This window comes from Oncorhynchus clarkii, chromosome 12 (genome assembly GCF_045791955.1).
Source record: "Oncorhynchus clarkii lewisi isolate Uvic-CL-2024 chromosome 12, UVic_Ocla_1.0, whole genome shotgun sequence".
NCBI classification, from domain to species: domain Eukaryota; kingdom Metazoa; phylum Chordata; class Actinopteri; order Salmoniformes; family Salmonidae; genus Oncorhynchus; species Oncorhynchus clarkii.
In genome coordinates this window covers 77,547,509-77,564,003 of record NC_092158.1, presented here as the reverse complement: position 1 = coordinate 77,564,003, position 16,495 = coordinate 77,547,509, and the positions used below count along the sequence as shown (strand labels likewise).

General features: G+C 42.3%; 1 protein-coding gene across 2 annotated transcripts in view; it reads left to right on the top strand.

Annotated features, from left to right (window-relative positions):
• Positions 1-4,572, top strand: part of LOC139421370 (phospholipid phosphatase-related protein type 5-like) — a 46,049-nt gene extending 41,477 nt beyond the window's left edge. The window contains exons 7-8 of one of the 2 annotated variants that reach the window (XM_071172195.1): positions 17-144; positions 910-4,572. In XM_071172195.1, the coding sequence (XP_071028296.1) occupies positions 17-144; positions 910-1,018 (237 nt within the window). In that variant the 3' untranslated portion in view covers positions 1,019-4,572. Of the gene's footprint in view, positions 1-16; positions 161-909 lie in introns of both variants that reach the window. The other variant, XM_071172196.1, reaches the window with a different exon arrangement.
• Positions 4,573-16,495: the final 11,923 nt, after the last annotated feature.

Here is a 16,495-nt window from a genome sequence, read left to right as displayed (position 1 = left end):
ACTCCTCTCTCTCCAGGTGACGTGTGTGATCAACAACTTCCAGCAGACGAGGCCCCCTCCCCCTCCCCCGCGGCCACAGCGCCCTGAGTCGGTGCTAGGCATGCCCATGGTGGCTCTGCCATGTGTGGAGAGTCCTCTCGAAAAGTTAAGTGGAACTCAGGTAAGGGGTGGGGGTGGGTGAGTGGCAGGGTTGCACACACAGGGGGGGGCAGACATGCACCCCTTCTCTCCCCTTCTGTCGTCCCCCCAATCCCAAAAGAGGATGTCCCCTCACAGCGCATCTCCCAGCACCACCCCCTAACCCTCAAACCCGACCAAAGCACAAGAACACCAACCTTGTCTTTGAGCCAATAACCCTTTACTCAGAAAATGTGTGGCTCTTTAGAGGGAGCCGTTTGCAGTAGTCTCTTCCTCAGCATTCATTCACCATCCCTCAGTGGTTGAAGCTTTGAAGGCCTCTTAGAACTTTGAAGTGAATGAGAGGTGCACTGTGAGCTCTTTAGATAAGGGAGAGCAGAAGGCACTGGGGAAGCACAACCTGTTGGAAGTGTGATTCAAGGGAGCAGCTTTGAGATTGCTTGTGTCTCCTCTTGTCAGTCACCTACACTAACCCTCACCTGACCTCCTCTCCCCTGTCTCCCACCTTGCTCTTTCCCTTATCCCTCACTTGATCTCTATCCTTCTATCTCTATCACCAGCATCCTGCACTCTCCTCCTCCTGCCCTCCCTACCATCCCTACGTTCACCAGCCATTCTGACCAACTTTTGATCTGTTTCTCTTGCTCCTCACTCGTTTTTCTTTTTTTCATCACTCTTTCCGCCCCATCTTTCTCTCTCTGTCTCTTCTTCCTCCCTCTCTTCTCTTCTGTCCCTCTCTTTCTCTTTTTCACTCCTCTCTCTCCCCTGCAGACTCCGAGGGGGTCTCCTTTCACAGAGATCACATGACCATCAGCCGTATCGGTTCCCCGCAACCCCAGATGTCCTCATTCCGTCTCGCTCCATTTCCAGCGAAGTCTAGACCAGCCACACGAACATGAACTCTCACACGAACACCACTGCGCCGCCCACCCGGCAGGCCGCTACTCCACCCTCTACAGATCCTACTCCACGCAGGTCTAGACTTTCAAAACACACGCACACAAACACAACACACACAGCATACTCAGACCTCTACAAACCTCCCCCTAACCTTGTCCAAGCCCAAACCCCTGGGGGAACTGAGAGATCTCAAAGTGAGACTCACAAAGACTTAACAGCTGTCCAGCTGAACATTCAGTACAGTGTCAGGTACAGGTATGCCTCTTTCATTTAGTTGTTTTCAGAGGCTTCTTTTTTGTTTTGCAGACTTTTTTTGGAATGTGCTTCATTGTGTGAAGTACACATTTCACTGATATCACAAGGTGGTGTTTCATCTTCTACGTGCTTGTAAGGAGAAACTGTCAATCCATTTGACAACTGTGTTTCCTTTGTGTTTTCAACTGTCTGCAATGCAGCCAGTCATCCTGAAACACTTCAGTCATTTGTGTCTCTGTACACTTTTAAGATGAACCCAAACAACCGCTGAATGAGCGCTCTCTGCTGGCTTTAGAGATCATTTTCTGTATCCTAGAATGCGCCAGTCATCAAATATCTGCACGAGTCAACAAACTCAAGTGAACAAATGTTTACGGACCAATCACTTTCTGTAGCAAGTGTGGTACTTAATTACTGTACCTTCCAAATACAGCATAGAGACAACACACACAGATCAGGATCCTGGTAGGTCTACACGCACCGCATTAGCTCTCTGGCAGATCTCTCTTCAGCTCTGCATGACATTACCCAGATCAAAGGATTCTGTTCATATCACTGAGGAGTAGACAATACAAGAACAAACAGGATGAAACTGCAGACAGTTTATTTTTCTCCGCTTTCGATTGGTTGCTTCTGCAGCAAGTCAGCATGAAATATATATATATATATATATACAGATTTGGTAAGACCGGATGAGACACATTTTGAAATACATCACAAGTGACAAGACATGAGCTTTGTACAGTACAAAACATTTTATTTTACACTCAATGTATCTGGACAGGGAACCTTGGTTACCAAAGCTTTGTCATTGTGATGTCACTAAAATACTTGTTTACTTACACATCCCTTTTGCCTGGAATGGAATGGATCACATCGGAATGGAACGGATCACATCGGAATGGAACGGATCACATCAGAATGGAATGGATCACATCGGAATGGAACGGATCACATCGGAATGGAACGGATCACATCGGAATGGAATGGATCACATCGGAATGGAATGGATCACATCGGAATGGAACGGATCACATCAGAATGGAACGGATCACATCGGAATGGAACGGATCACATCAGAATGGAACGGATCACATCGGAATGGAACGGATCACATCGGAATGGAACGGATCACATCAGAATGGAACGGATCACATCTGCATGGAACGGATCACATCAGAATGGAACGGATCACATCGGCATGGAACGGAACGCCACACTGGAAAACCAAGATTCCCTGTCTCTGGGCCGTAGAGAGATATTATTGGACTTTGCCTATTCATGTGATAATGTGATTTTATTTATGAGGAGATTGATCGTAGATGTATTTATTTGATGTGTATATATGGTGTGGTTACCACAAACAGTTTCATTTTGATTTGCACAGCCCTCACTCATATCCAGTGGTGTAAAGTACTTAAGTAAAAATACTTTAAAGTACTACTTAAGTAGTTTTTTGGGGTATCTGTACTCTACTATTTATATTTTTGCCAACTTTTACTTGTACTTGACTACATTCCTAAAGAAAATGATGTACTTTTTACTCCATATATTTTCCCTGACAGCCCAAAAAATGTTTATGCTTAGCAGAACAGGAAAATGGTCCAAATCATGCACTATTCAAGAGAACATCCCTGGTCATCCCTACTGCCTCTGATCTGGAGGAGTCACGAAACACAAATGCTTTGTTTGTAAGTTATGAGTGTTGTAGTGTGCCCTTGGCTATCCATAAATTAACAAGATTTGCTTAATATAAGGAATTTGAAACGATTTCTACTTTTACGTCTAACTAAGTATATTTTAGCAGTTACATTTACTTTTGATACTTTAAAACCAAATACTTTTAGACTTTTACTCATGTAGTATTTTACTGGGTGACTTTCACTTGAGTCATTTTCTATTAAGGTATCTTTATTTTTACTCAAGTATGATAATTGGGTACTTTTTCCACCACTGCTCATATCTCACCCTCCACTTTCCACTCCCTCCCTCTGGCGTATGGTTTTCTTCCCCTGTTTGGTTTTCTTCTTTGTGTTGTATCCTGACTATACTGTCACTGTGCTGTGGAATGTTTCCCTCTGCTGGACAACACACACACACACACGAAAACGCTCATAAGAAAACATATATTTAATATTGACAAACTTACCAAAATACACACACTTTTGGACGAACATACACATACTAACCCAACGAAACAAACAAACACACACACTCACTTACCTTTCCTAATCTCTAGCCTGTACCTCCCCTCTTTTCCACTTTCTTACACTTAAACCTGTTTGTATGGTTTTGTAAATAGTTATTTTTTGTAATGAGAAGGTGATTTTTACACAGACACCCCACTGCTCTCCTTACATTAAGTGGTTATGGAGAAATGGGAACATTAATCATATCAACTGTATTACTAAAGACAAGAGTGTATGTAAAGGTCCTGGGCCATTCTAAATCAAGCCTGGATTGGACCTCTCCTCGTTCCAAAATGGCAGCCATTCTGCATCAAACCAGGTACCCTCCCGGTCCAAGGTTGGAGTCAACCGAAGATGGCCCGTGGTTTTATGCTAACAGTAGAATCCCCTCATGGTTTAGTTTCTCTTGTAATAGTTCACCTGCCAGTCCATATTGGGCCAGTAACCGAAAGGTTGCTGGATCGAATCCCCAAATTGACAAGGTAAAAATCTGTCGTTCTGCCCCTAAGCAAGACAGTTAATCAATGTCATTGGCTCCCAGGGAACAGTGGGTTAAGGCAGCCCCCCATGCCTCTCTGATTCAGAGGGGTAGGGTTGAATGCATTCAGTTGTACAGCTGACTAGGTATCCTCCTTTCCCTATACACCAAAGTCAGTGAATTAGGACAAAATGCACTGTATACTACTATCACAATCTTGAGTGGGACTGTTGCTTTTGCATTTTAGTCATTTAGCAGACGCTTTTATCCAGAGCGACTTACAGAAGCAATTGTGGTTAAGTGCCTTGGTCTAGGGCACCTTGTCATCTCGGGGATTCGAACCAGCGACCTTTCAGTTACTGGCCCAGAGCTCTTAACTGCTAGGCCAAAACTGACAGCAGCTACAAAATACTACACAGATGGCTTGACTATGTTTTTGGTCAGAATGTGTGTTCCTTGGTGCACATACAATACATCTGCAGTTTGATTTAGTTATATTTTAAAATAATAAGATGATAAGTAATGCAGTAACAAAAGAAGAGTGTTCTGAGTTTTAACACTTCATTTCATCTTGTTACAACGTACCCTCTGTTTTGTAAAGATTTGTCGGATGAGAACAATAAATGGATATTGCAATAAAAAGGACGTTGAGTGTTTGCTCTTGCCTTTTATGAGGGCAGGACACATTCTGTTTTACTGTCATTGATTTTATCCTTTGACCAATCACAATGCTGATTGTTGCTCAAATGTGGCCCAGGGTGTGGATCATAGCCAATAGCAATGTTTTATACTTTTTAATCAATGTTCTCTTTTTATTTTCTCTATTGGACATAATATGCACTTCTGCCTTAGCAACAACCTCTAAAGGCTGGTGAGAGATACGTATTACATGTAAATCATTTATTAGTCAATGCAGATCTGCAACTTCTGAGCTGATAACTCTCTAACCTCTGTGATATACAAGTTGTTTTGGATCGGTGTCCCGCTAGGGGAACAACTTCCGGTGAAACTGGAGGGCGCGTAATTCAAATAAATTTGAATAGTTCTTAAGGATTTTAAACATTTAGGTACATATGGGTCTTATATCGGCCGAAAGCTTAAATTCTTGTTAATCTAATTTCACTGTCCGATTTACAGTAGCTATTACAGCGAAAACATGCCATGCGATTGTTTGAGGACGGCGCCCCACATCAAAATGTTTTTACATCGGCACAGGTTTCATACATTCACATACAGTGCCTTGCGAAAGTATTCGGCCCCCTTGAACTTTGCGACCTTTTGCCACATTTCAGGCTTCAAACATAAAGATATAAAACTGTATTTTTTTGTGAAGAATCAACAACAAGTGGGACACAATCATGAAGTGGAACGACATTTATTGGATATTTCAAACTTTTTTAACAAATCAAAAACTGAAAAATTGGGCGTGCAAAATTATTCAGCCCCCTTAAGTTAATACTTTGTAGCACCACCTTTTGCTGTGATTACAGCTGTAAGTCGCTTGGGGTATGTCTCTATCAGTTTTGCACATCGAGAGACTGACATTTTTTCCCATTCCTCCTTGCAAAACAGCTCGAGCTCAGTGAGGTTGGATGGAGAGCATTTGTGAACAGCAGTTTTCAGTTCTTTCCACAGATTCTCGATTGGATTCAGGTCTGGACTTTGACTTGGCCATTCTAACACCTGGATATGTTTATTTTTGAACCATTCCATTGTAGATTTTGCTTTATGTTTTGGATCATTGTCTTGTTGGAAGACAAATCTCCGTCCCAGTCTCAGGTCTTTTGCAGACTCCATCAGGTTTTTTCCCAGAATGGTCCTGTATTTGGCTCCATCCATCTTCCCATCAATTTTAACCATCTTCCCTGTCCCTGCTGAAGAAAAGCAGGCCCAAACCATGATGCTGCCACCACCATGTTTGACAGTGGGGATGGTGTGTTCAGCTGTGTTGCTTTTACGCCAAACATAATGTTTTGCATTGTTGCCAAAAAGTTCAATTTTGGTTTCATCTGACCAGAGCACCTTCTTCCACATGTTTGGTGTGTCTTCCAGGTGGCTTGTGGCAAACTTTAAACTACACTTTTTATGGATATCTTTAAGAAATGGCTTTCTTCTTGCCACTCTTCCATAAAGGCCAGATTTGTGCAATATACGACTGATTGTTGTCCTATGGACAGAGTCTCCCACCTCAGCTGTAGATCTCTGCAGTTCATCCAGAGTGATCATGGGCCTCTTGGCTGCATCTCTGATCAGTCTTCTCCTTGTATGAGCTGAAAGTTTAGAGGGACGGCCAGGTCTTGGTAGATTTGCAGTGGTCTCATACTCCTTCCATTTCAATATTATCGCTTGCACAGTGCTCCTTGGGATGTTTAAAGCTTGGGAAATCTTGTTATATCCAAATCTTTTTGGAGCTTTAAACTTCTTCACAACAGTATCTCGGACCTGCCTGGTGTGTTCCTTGTTCTTCATGATGCTCTCTGCGCTTTTAACGGACCTCTGAGACTATCACAGTGCAGGTGCATTTATACGGAGACTTGATTACACACAGGTGGATTGTATTTATCATCATTAGTCATTTAGGTCAACATTGGATCATTCAGAGATCCTCACTGAACTTCTGGAGAGAGTTTGCTGCACTGAAAGTAAAGGGGCTGAATAATTTTGCACGCCCAATTTTTCAGTTTTTGATTTGTTAAAAAAGTTTGAAATATCCAATAAATGTCGTTCCACTTCATGATTATGTCCCACTTGTTGTTGATTCTTCACAAAAAAATACAGTTTTATATCTTTATGTTTGAAGCCTGAAATGTGGCAAAAGGTCGCAAAGTTCAAGGGGGCCGAATACTTTCGCAAGGCACTGTATAAAGATGAAATATTCACGTACTTTTTGAAAATCTTCTACTGATTTGTCATCCAAAGGGTCCCAGCTATAACATGTAGTGTTGTTTTGTTAGATCAAATCCTTTTTTATTCCCAAAAAGTCTGTTTAGTTTTGAGTAATCCACTCTACCCCTAACCTTTGTTTAAACAAGTTAAATTACATTTCTATTTACTCCTCAGACACCCTAAAATGTAATCAAACTATAATATTTATTTTGGAAAGAAGTATGTTCTATAGGAAACCGATTTTAGCAGTTGCACAACTTTATCAAGACGCACAAAAACAAGACTGTGTCAAGACACAAGACTGTGTCCTCTTACAAAAACTGTTATTTCTTATTTGTGAGCCTGAAACTTGAACATAGACTGCTGACACCCTGTGGAAGCCATAGGAATTGCATCCAGGGAGCTATTTTACAATATGACCTTTCTCTTGCATTTCTAAGAGGATGGTCCCTCTCAAAAAATAAATTCCGGTTGGTTTTTCTTTGGATTTTCTCCTACCATATCTATTGTGTTTATATTCTCCTACATTATTTTAACATTTCTATAAACTTCAAAGTGTTTTCTTTCTAATGGTATCAGTTATCAGCATATCCTGGCTTCAGGACCTGAGCTACAGGCAATTTACCTTGGACATGTCATTCAGACAGGAAGTGGAGAAAAAAGTGGCCTAGCCCTAAGAAGTTTTAAAATGTCCTTATTACCTCAGTACAATGTTGTTAATTACTCCCAGTAATGTCTAAAAACTAGCATACGTGCAAATTACTGAACAAGGAAACACAGTATTTTATGTTCTTAGCCTAATGGTTTCACAAATGGTAAATGTATGTTGGGATAAAATGTAGAATATAAGTATTATGTGCAAGCTATCATGTGATAGTAATAGCAAAGACCCTACAGACTGTCATAGCAAGGACTGGGCCTTATTGATTACGTCCGTTGATTATGCAGTGACAGTAGAAGGCCACAAGATGGCGACCTATATCAGATATTTCCACCGGTGCTATGACTGTGTTATTCAGAGGCAACGTACCTGTGTTAATAATGCAAGGTAAGCAATTATCAGAGTGCATCACTGATTACGAGGTTGCCATTCCTGTTTCTTCTAGGTGATGTTCCAATATCACAGCTGTGAACATGTTAAGGTATTCCAATGACACAGTAGCATTGGCTCTCTTAGGCTCGCCTCTTTTACTACAAATGTAGGTTTTAATTGAAATCTTAGAAAATAAACATTTGACTCACAATGATTTCGGAAGCTTCAAGACCTTTTAGAATTGCACCTGCAATTTATAAACCTGGGTAAATTAATGTAAAGAACCAAAGACTCCATGAAGAGAGGTTGAAAGACCCTATGAGGAGAAATGTTCCCCTCACAGCCGGACTCCATCTGCACTTCCTCTGGGGTTTATTCAGGATGATTTAAACCTGGACTGAGCACTCTAAAGTGTGAACAATGTTCTGAATATCAGTTGAGAGTGTAATTCTATGTGTATATTCTGCTATTGATTTTTCTTATCTAAACCGTGCTAAATTCCTCACCCTTAACATACATAGAAGTTGTAAAACAGGTCAGATTCATATTTATTACGTTTAATAATGTCACACATTCCGAATACAACCCCAGACCCATACTGCTCAATCCTAAAGTCTCTCCAGGTGCAGTGACTTGAGGCAGCAGCAGATTCCCTTGTCAAAGAGGAAGTTATGTGTGATCAGATGAGTCACTCCATTGAGAAAGTCACACGTGTCATCATCATCATTAACTGAAGGAGGTGAGGCAGGCAGGATGAGTCATGATGGGGAAAGAGAGAGAGAGAGATGGTGTATAACACTCTACAGGGAGGAAGGGGAGAGAGTGACAGACAGTCCCGGATGTTCCGTGGTTGATAGATTAGGTGATAGGGTATAGAGATATAGAAAGAGATGGAGGGAAGCTGATTGATGAGAGAAACCCAGGCAATGTTCTCTGACTTGTTCTTCAGTGCTCTCTCTCACTCTCTCTCTACACACACACGCCAACTGAAGGTCAATATTGATTATAATTCTTTAGTTTGGCATATCAACAGCCTTACACTCTCCATTCTTGATACAATGAAATAGAAATTATACATTTAATCAATTCTGTACCTGCATGTAAAATGCAGAGAGTGAGAAGGAAATGGTAAGAGTATCCTTATAGGCAGTGTGCAATGAAGTTGTCTCCAGAACATGACTAGCAATTACATTTACCCTTGGAAAAGCATGCGCATGTAATCAGGCTATGTTTAAACTCCTATCCAGTGGAGGCACGAGGTTAATTAGTGTACATGGCTGAATCAGACATGCAGGAAGCTCAGGAATCATGTTTGTTCAGATACATGACAGTGTAGTGTCCACGGATAATGCTCACATGAAGTATTTCTACATTTACACCGCCACCCTTTACACTGCAGTGATAAACAGAGTACACTCGCTACACCTCTACTCACCACCCGCCTTTCTCTCTCTCTCCCTCTATTGTTTTCTATATGTCTTTCTCTCTCACCATCCCCTCTCTCTCCCTCCCCTTCTCAAGCACAAGCACAAGGTACACACTTCCCCCCTCTCACTTGCGCATTATCTTTCCCGGAAATTGCATTTCCAGCACAGCTAGGGCCCATTATAAAGAGGGAGCGACATGCTGTAACCTTTTTAAAAAGCTATTAGTGATGCACCTGCCCCTCCCCCTTCCCAGCATCCCTCTCCACCCTTTTCTCCCATCAGCCCACTCTGCCCCCCCTCCCCCTCCCTTCCTTACAGTGTCAGTAATGTTATTAGCCTGTTTCTACACCCATTACCCTGATCTAACCAAACCCCTGGCCTGCAGCTGCTTAGGGAGCAGGGTACTGGGTGTACTGATAAAGTGGTTTTGGTGGAAAAGACGGGTAGAGAGAGCGAGAGAGAGAGGCTCCCTGGCAATCAATGAATGTAAACAATGAACTGTCTATCTCTCCATCCCCCCCAACCGATTCCTAGATATCTAAACACAAACAGCCAGTGTAACACCAGAGCACGCATCAAACATCACACAAAGGCTCCTAGAGGCAGCAGCATGCGGACCGCGTCTCAGTACACAGCATCAGCACAAGTACATACGGATCTCTGCTGTTGTTGTTGCACAGTCATGTTGTAACAGACTGCAATGGACCACTGGCCAGTTACGAGAAAGATAAAAGGCAGGGCAGGGGGGAATGGAGAGCCATAGTGAGTGAAGAGGATGTTGAGACAAGCCAGACGCACCGACGGACAGAGACCAAATCCAATTGCATGGGCTGGTTCCAAGAAGTGGGAACAGAGAGTGGGATTGAAACTGCGAAGCAAGGAAGAGGAGGAGGAGGGAAGGATAGTTTTGTGTATCAGGCGGAGCTACAGTCAAGAGCCCAGCAGCCCTTAGAGACAGTGTCACTGTTCTGTCCCACACCACCCTGGGGGGCATGATGCTGCACTCACTTCACCCCACTCACTGTCTGTGTGATGGAAACACAACAGTTTTACAGTTAACATATTGACCCACCCATGGATGAGAATGAGCAGTAGCTGGAAGTAATGTGTGGATTCATCCTCCTCACATTTCCCCAGTGTCTCTTGAAGTTGGCTAAAAGGCTTGAGTCACTCTCAGCCAGTGAGGCACTCTGCTGTCCCTACCCCCCACTCCTACATCACTCCCTCCCTCCTCTATCCCAGCCAGCGCCGCTGACACCCAACCCCACAACAGACGCCCTGCTGATCTATACCATGACATCATCAGCGTGAGCCACCATCAGAGCCTGTGGGAGAGACGGTGACCTGAGGGAATGAGATGCCTCTCTCTGCCTGCTGTTAATCTGACTGATGGCAGGATCAGGACCTCATCACACACACACACACACACACACACACACACACAGAGAAAGACAGAGGGAGAGGGAGAACACAGTAAGGTAATGGCCCATGAGCACATGCTGTCAGAGGAATCTTCTGGGTGTGATTAGTTATGTCCTAAAACTGAACATGCATCCACTAAGGACTAGAGATTGTTAAGGTGAAAGTCCACCACATTGGTACTATCAATGCAATACTCTTACAGAACAGGAAAGAGAGTCTTATGTATTTGGTGAAAAGCAAAAGTGTTTGATGGGATGACAGGTGGGAACAAAGGTGTTCTTGTGACTCTGCCTTACTGACGACAAACAGTGTCTGTTGTCTGAACTCTGAATGCAGGAGGAAGCATCGGAAGCATCAACCAACCAACCACAGACCCAGCTGGGGCTCTGCATAGGAACGTCCCTTGTCAGGCTACCAGCCAGTCAGGAAGTGAACTCAGGGCAGAGGCCTGAGTTCCTTCCCTCCTTTTCTCTCTTCCTTGAAGTCATCTCTGATCCAATGCAGTTGGACCGGTATAAACATGGATTGGTTGATATTTCCATGTCAAGAGACAGCAAGTAAATTGCAATGTGAGTCCATACCTCATGCAGTATCTCTAGCCGATCACGGACCAGACAGACTGTCAGGGTCTCTACGGGATCCACTTCCCATCTAGAGTCTTGGCATCTGGAACCAAGTAGTGGTACTGGAAGCATGGCCTACAGTGGGCGCGGAGTGAGTCTGTCTCCCCAGGGGCTGGAGCTCAAGTCTGGCTGGGAGTACTGGGGAGGCTCCTGTGGGAAGAAGGCTTCACAGTTGTAGTCAGAGCCAATGAGAGGAAGAGAGGAGGAGGTGAGCAGCAGCAAGCATCACACCTCATTCTCAACTGAACATTACACGTCTTTGCCCCTGTGTGTGTGCATGTCTTTCAATACAATTTCCTCTGTCATTTCAGCTGGGGGTTAATGTCAAGAAATACTCCAAGTAAGATGTTCCTGTAGGGGCCCTATGAAGACATTTCAGGGGAATGGTAGATGGCCAATAGGCTGCCTTCAATCTAACCATCCTACATTTGACTATGTGATAGAGCAAACTGAAGTGTTGCTTTGAGTTCAGTCCTCTCTGCTGATTGTGTTCAGAGTGAATGGGCTTGACTTTGAGTTCCCCCCAGAGCAGGTGGCGCCACTGGCAATGAGGCAAAGGGGGCTTTGATTTCTAAGCCAGTGGATCAGTGCATATTCAAACTAGCCCTTTTGTTTGTGTTGCTCCCAGTCCTGAGTCAGACAGACATGCAAGGAATACAAATCAGACCTTTGACAGGAGCAGTTAACCTGGCTCTAAATATAGCTGCCCTGGCCGGTTCTGGGAGAGACGGAGCACAGGGAAGAGAGGTGGAGAGGAGTGGAGAGGAGGAGACAGAGAGCAGCGTGGAGCTCTCTGTGGGGCTGCTGCTCGTTGCTCTCTTTCTCTTTCTCTCTATCTCTCTTTCTCTCTCTTTCTCTCTTTCTCTCTCTTCTCTCCCTGAACTAGAATATGGAGGAAAGTGTAAGAGCAGAAACTACATGGAGCAATGACTGATGTGCTGTACTGATGTATCCAGCTCTGTGTGTGTGCAGGGACGTGCGCGTGCGTGAGTGAAAGAGAAAAATAGAGTGAAGGAGAGAGGAGGGAATGGGAAGCAGATTGACAAATGAAAGATAGGGAGAGTCTGTTTAATAAAGCAGCAATCTGGAGGGAGCGAGGGAGCGGGAGAGAAGGATAGAAGGAATGAGAAATGTGCTCATTCCAACAGGGATCTGAGGAGACTGCAAAAGAGGAAAGAGAGGAGAGAGTCAGACAGAACAGAACACAACAGGACGGGCGGGCAGTTAGTTAGGCCATTTGGAACTGCACACATCACAATGCCACATTGCCTATGCATATTCAGTCTAGCAGATAAGAAGTGGAAAATCTCTTCACAAAAAAGGTAAAATACATGTTTTTAGGCATAGATTTGAAATAAAATATTTACTTTTTTCCTTCCATTGTGTAGGCAGATTTATTTGAGCCTCTGACAGTTTCACTTCAGAAATATTCATTTGTATCTCTAATAAATTGTGACAAACACACAATATCAACTGATTGACAGACAAAATCCATTGTTATATTTTTTAATGGCAGATCTACAGGCCAATGGGGAGCTGTGTAATAGCCAGATGCATCGAGAGCAGGCTATCCATGGTGCAGGCATGTGTTATCCCCCAGAGGATGAGGATGGTTTGGGGAGATTTGGTAAGCATAGATCATAGAATTGAAGCTGTCTGTGTATAAATGCCACACCTGGAAATCCCGTGAGATTGGATTAGAGTGGATACAACCCATCTCTGAGATGTCACTGTCACTCACCACATAGCCTACTGTGTTCCTCAGACAACATGGAGTGGCCAATGCATAGGACTCTGCATGCACTAGCAAGACATATGCACTCATTGCAATGATATATCCATCATAGCCTCATATGTTCTGTATGTTATCCTTTATTAAAAATGATTGGGGAGTCCCATAAGGCAGTGCACAATTGGCCCAGCGTCTTTAGGGTTTGGCAGGGGTAGGCTGTCATTGTAAATAAGAATTTGTTCCTAACTGGCTTGCCTAGTTAAATAAAGGTTAAATACACATTTTTAAAATGAGGTCTTTATTAAGATATATTTAAATATTCTTTATTAGTCCTATAATTTATGTATATGTTTTAAAGTATAGTATACCCAGCATCTAGGTAACAATTTTCTGGCAGCCTTCATTTTATTTGGCCCTGTGTTTTCTAAGCAAAAAGACAATCTTTATTTTAATTTTGTACATAGACTGTAAAATCACCAGGAAATCAGCTCACAGTGATTTTAATTTAGGAAGCCTTTTCCCAAGTATTCCCACGTATAAATAGAAAGGCATTTGTGATCGTATCCCACCAAAGGTAATCACGTTTTGAAATACTGTTTTATCTGTTTTGGATTCTTGCGGTCAATTTCCAGTGTATAAATGATTTACAACTATGTTCAGGCACCCCAAGGAAAAATTGATGATCCCTGTTTTATAACCATGTTGTAGTGCAAGGGCGAGGTGGATCATGAAATGAAAACAGAAATGTCGATCAGTCTACCCTGAATCTAAATTCAGGACCATCTGTAATTTTAAGTTACAGGTAATTAACGCATACCACGGTCATGTTTAGGGCAAAACGGCTCAAAGAGGGAGGTCTCTTAGCAACATGGCACTGGTGTAATTAGTGTCCCTGGTGTGCAGTTTTATAATTCGACCACTTTTCTGAAGGTTACATTTGAATAATTGTCCTGCATTTTTAGCACCATTGTTTAATGTGGTTATTAATACAATGAAGGCAGTTGATTGATTACAATAAAATGGTAGGCATTAGACTTCACTGGATTATTATTATTAGGCTATTATGACACAATCACAGTCATCACCCGCTCTTTTTGGCACTTATAACTCTCATTATCTTGATCCGTAGGCTATGCATCATGATGATGTGTGAGCGTGAATGTATTTTTCTCCCAACTCGAGTCGCCTCCGCCTCGCCCCTTTGACCACGTTTGAATCTCAACAATGGGAGGTTAGAAGCGAAATAGAATCAGAGAGAGAGAGTCAGAGAGAGAAGAGAGAGAGAGAGAGAGAGAGAGAGAGAGAGAGAGAGAGAGAGAGAGAGAGAGAGAGAGAGGCATAGAGAAAGAGAGACAGAGTGAGCGAGAAAGAAATGCAAGAGATAACGAAGGAAAAAGGGTGTAAGCGTGTGGCTTCTGCCTTTCGGGTTTTTTTCTGAAAGGGAGAGGCATTGGGATGGAGTATCTAGAGAGCGGGAGAGAGAGAGTTGGAGGGGGCGTTTCTCCTGGCTATGATTATCAGATATTTCCAATACATTGTCAACATCGTGTCGTCTACTTGAGTGGGGGAAACTGACAGGACTAAAAACAATTGGTGAGTATATGGCATCTGAATGTAATATTTGGTAATGCTTTATATGTTCTCTTCTTGCCGAAAAAATAACCAAATGGCTTACAATTACGAAACCCACGAGGATTTAGATTGGTTGAAATTATCATATTCTTAACCAAACATTTGTGATAAATTGATCTTCATTGATACAGTAAGGAACGGTACTCTTAACTGGTTGCTATGTAGGCTACACGTGATGGCAAATACTTGTTTGGCCATGGTAAAAGATAGCCCTCTATCATCAAGTGGAAAAAGCGCTGAGTGTTTGAAACGCATCACAAAGCCAACAGTGCTATGACTTCTCAAGCTATGTTATTCCATTTTACTTATCTGAAATGTAATTGTTTGATCTCAAATTCCCTTATAACAGGACCGACTGTTTTTGTAAAGGCTAGTCTATGCATTCAGAGATAGACCTACGTGACTTGGTAGACTACCTTGTACTAAATTCGTATTCCTCAATAGACAGCTCAATCTGTCACGAGCGACTTTATGAATGCATGTTGAGAGTGAGGCCTAGTGTATTGCCATTGATTTACTTTAACCATGTCTGTTTGTTTTTACAGTAGATTCAAGTTATTATTTGCGAATAGAAGTTGATATAGATACAACACTCAATAACCTAAACCTTTGGAAAAGTTAAAGGCTTGTCATTTGGTTTAAAATAATGCCACAAATGAAACAGGACTATCCGTATTGAATTTGTGTAGCAGGTGGCAATCCAATGCACAATGCAACACACAGATGAATGATATTCATTCACCTAAAACTTAACACTATATTTAATCTTAAAGCTAGAATCCTTCATTGCTACATCATTTGTTTTTTATTTTAAATTAATGATATATACCCATTGCACAGGAGGCTGCTAATAATGGCCGGAACAGAGCAAATGGAATGGCATCAGACACATGGAAAACACTCATTCTGCTTCAGCCATTACCAAAAGTCTGTGCTCCCCAATTAAGGTGCCACCAGCCTCCTGTGACCCATTAATTCTCTAAGAATGTAACTCATAAATGCCTCATGAGCTTCAACTGTAGTAGGGCCTACCCCATCAGAAACCAAAATATAAGCTTGTTTTACTCCATGTAAACAAACACTGTATAGCAACAAAAATACAAAACATGGTTAAAACTATCATTTTGATTTCCTGGATGGTCAGCCCTTGCATCCATAGCTCTGACTAGGAATTTGAGAGTGGTAACATTTCCCCAGGCCCATCCCTCAACTTTTTACCAAAACTGAGGTGCGGTGGCTGCTTTGTTATTGTTTCAATTAGGTATTCAAGCTTTTAAAGAAATAAATATAATTTTTGTCGCTACATGGTTAACATAATTTCTTTAAAAAGAAAGGGATTGATGTGTCAGTTGTGTTCTTCCACAATCTTATTTAGAGTTGAATGATAATCTTTATAAACACTGTAACTATTTGCATTTGTCCTGCATACATTTTTTGGGTTGTGAATTGTCTGTATCGCTTGATCACTATTTGTAAGTATCTCAGTCTCTATCTTGTATATTTAAATTCACTTTGAGGCAGGCAAGGTATTTTGTTTCTGTCAATCAATTTTAGCCCATTTAGCCCATAAAACTTCCAAGGTTTATCCTAGTGAGATACATAATTCAATAATGTGTGAATTATTACTCGAATGTCAGTAATATGAGCTTGGGACACATACTGCCTATAGACTAAATTGGATTGAATTAGTAGCATTTGCAGGGAACATTGTGAGTGTGTGTGTGAGCATGCAAGTGTGTGTGTCAGTCTCAGTGTGCAGTCAGTTTGCCCATAGGCACAC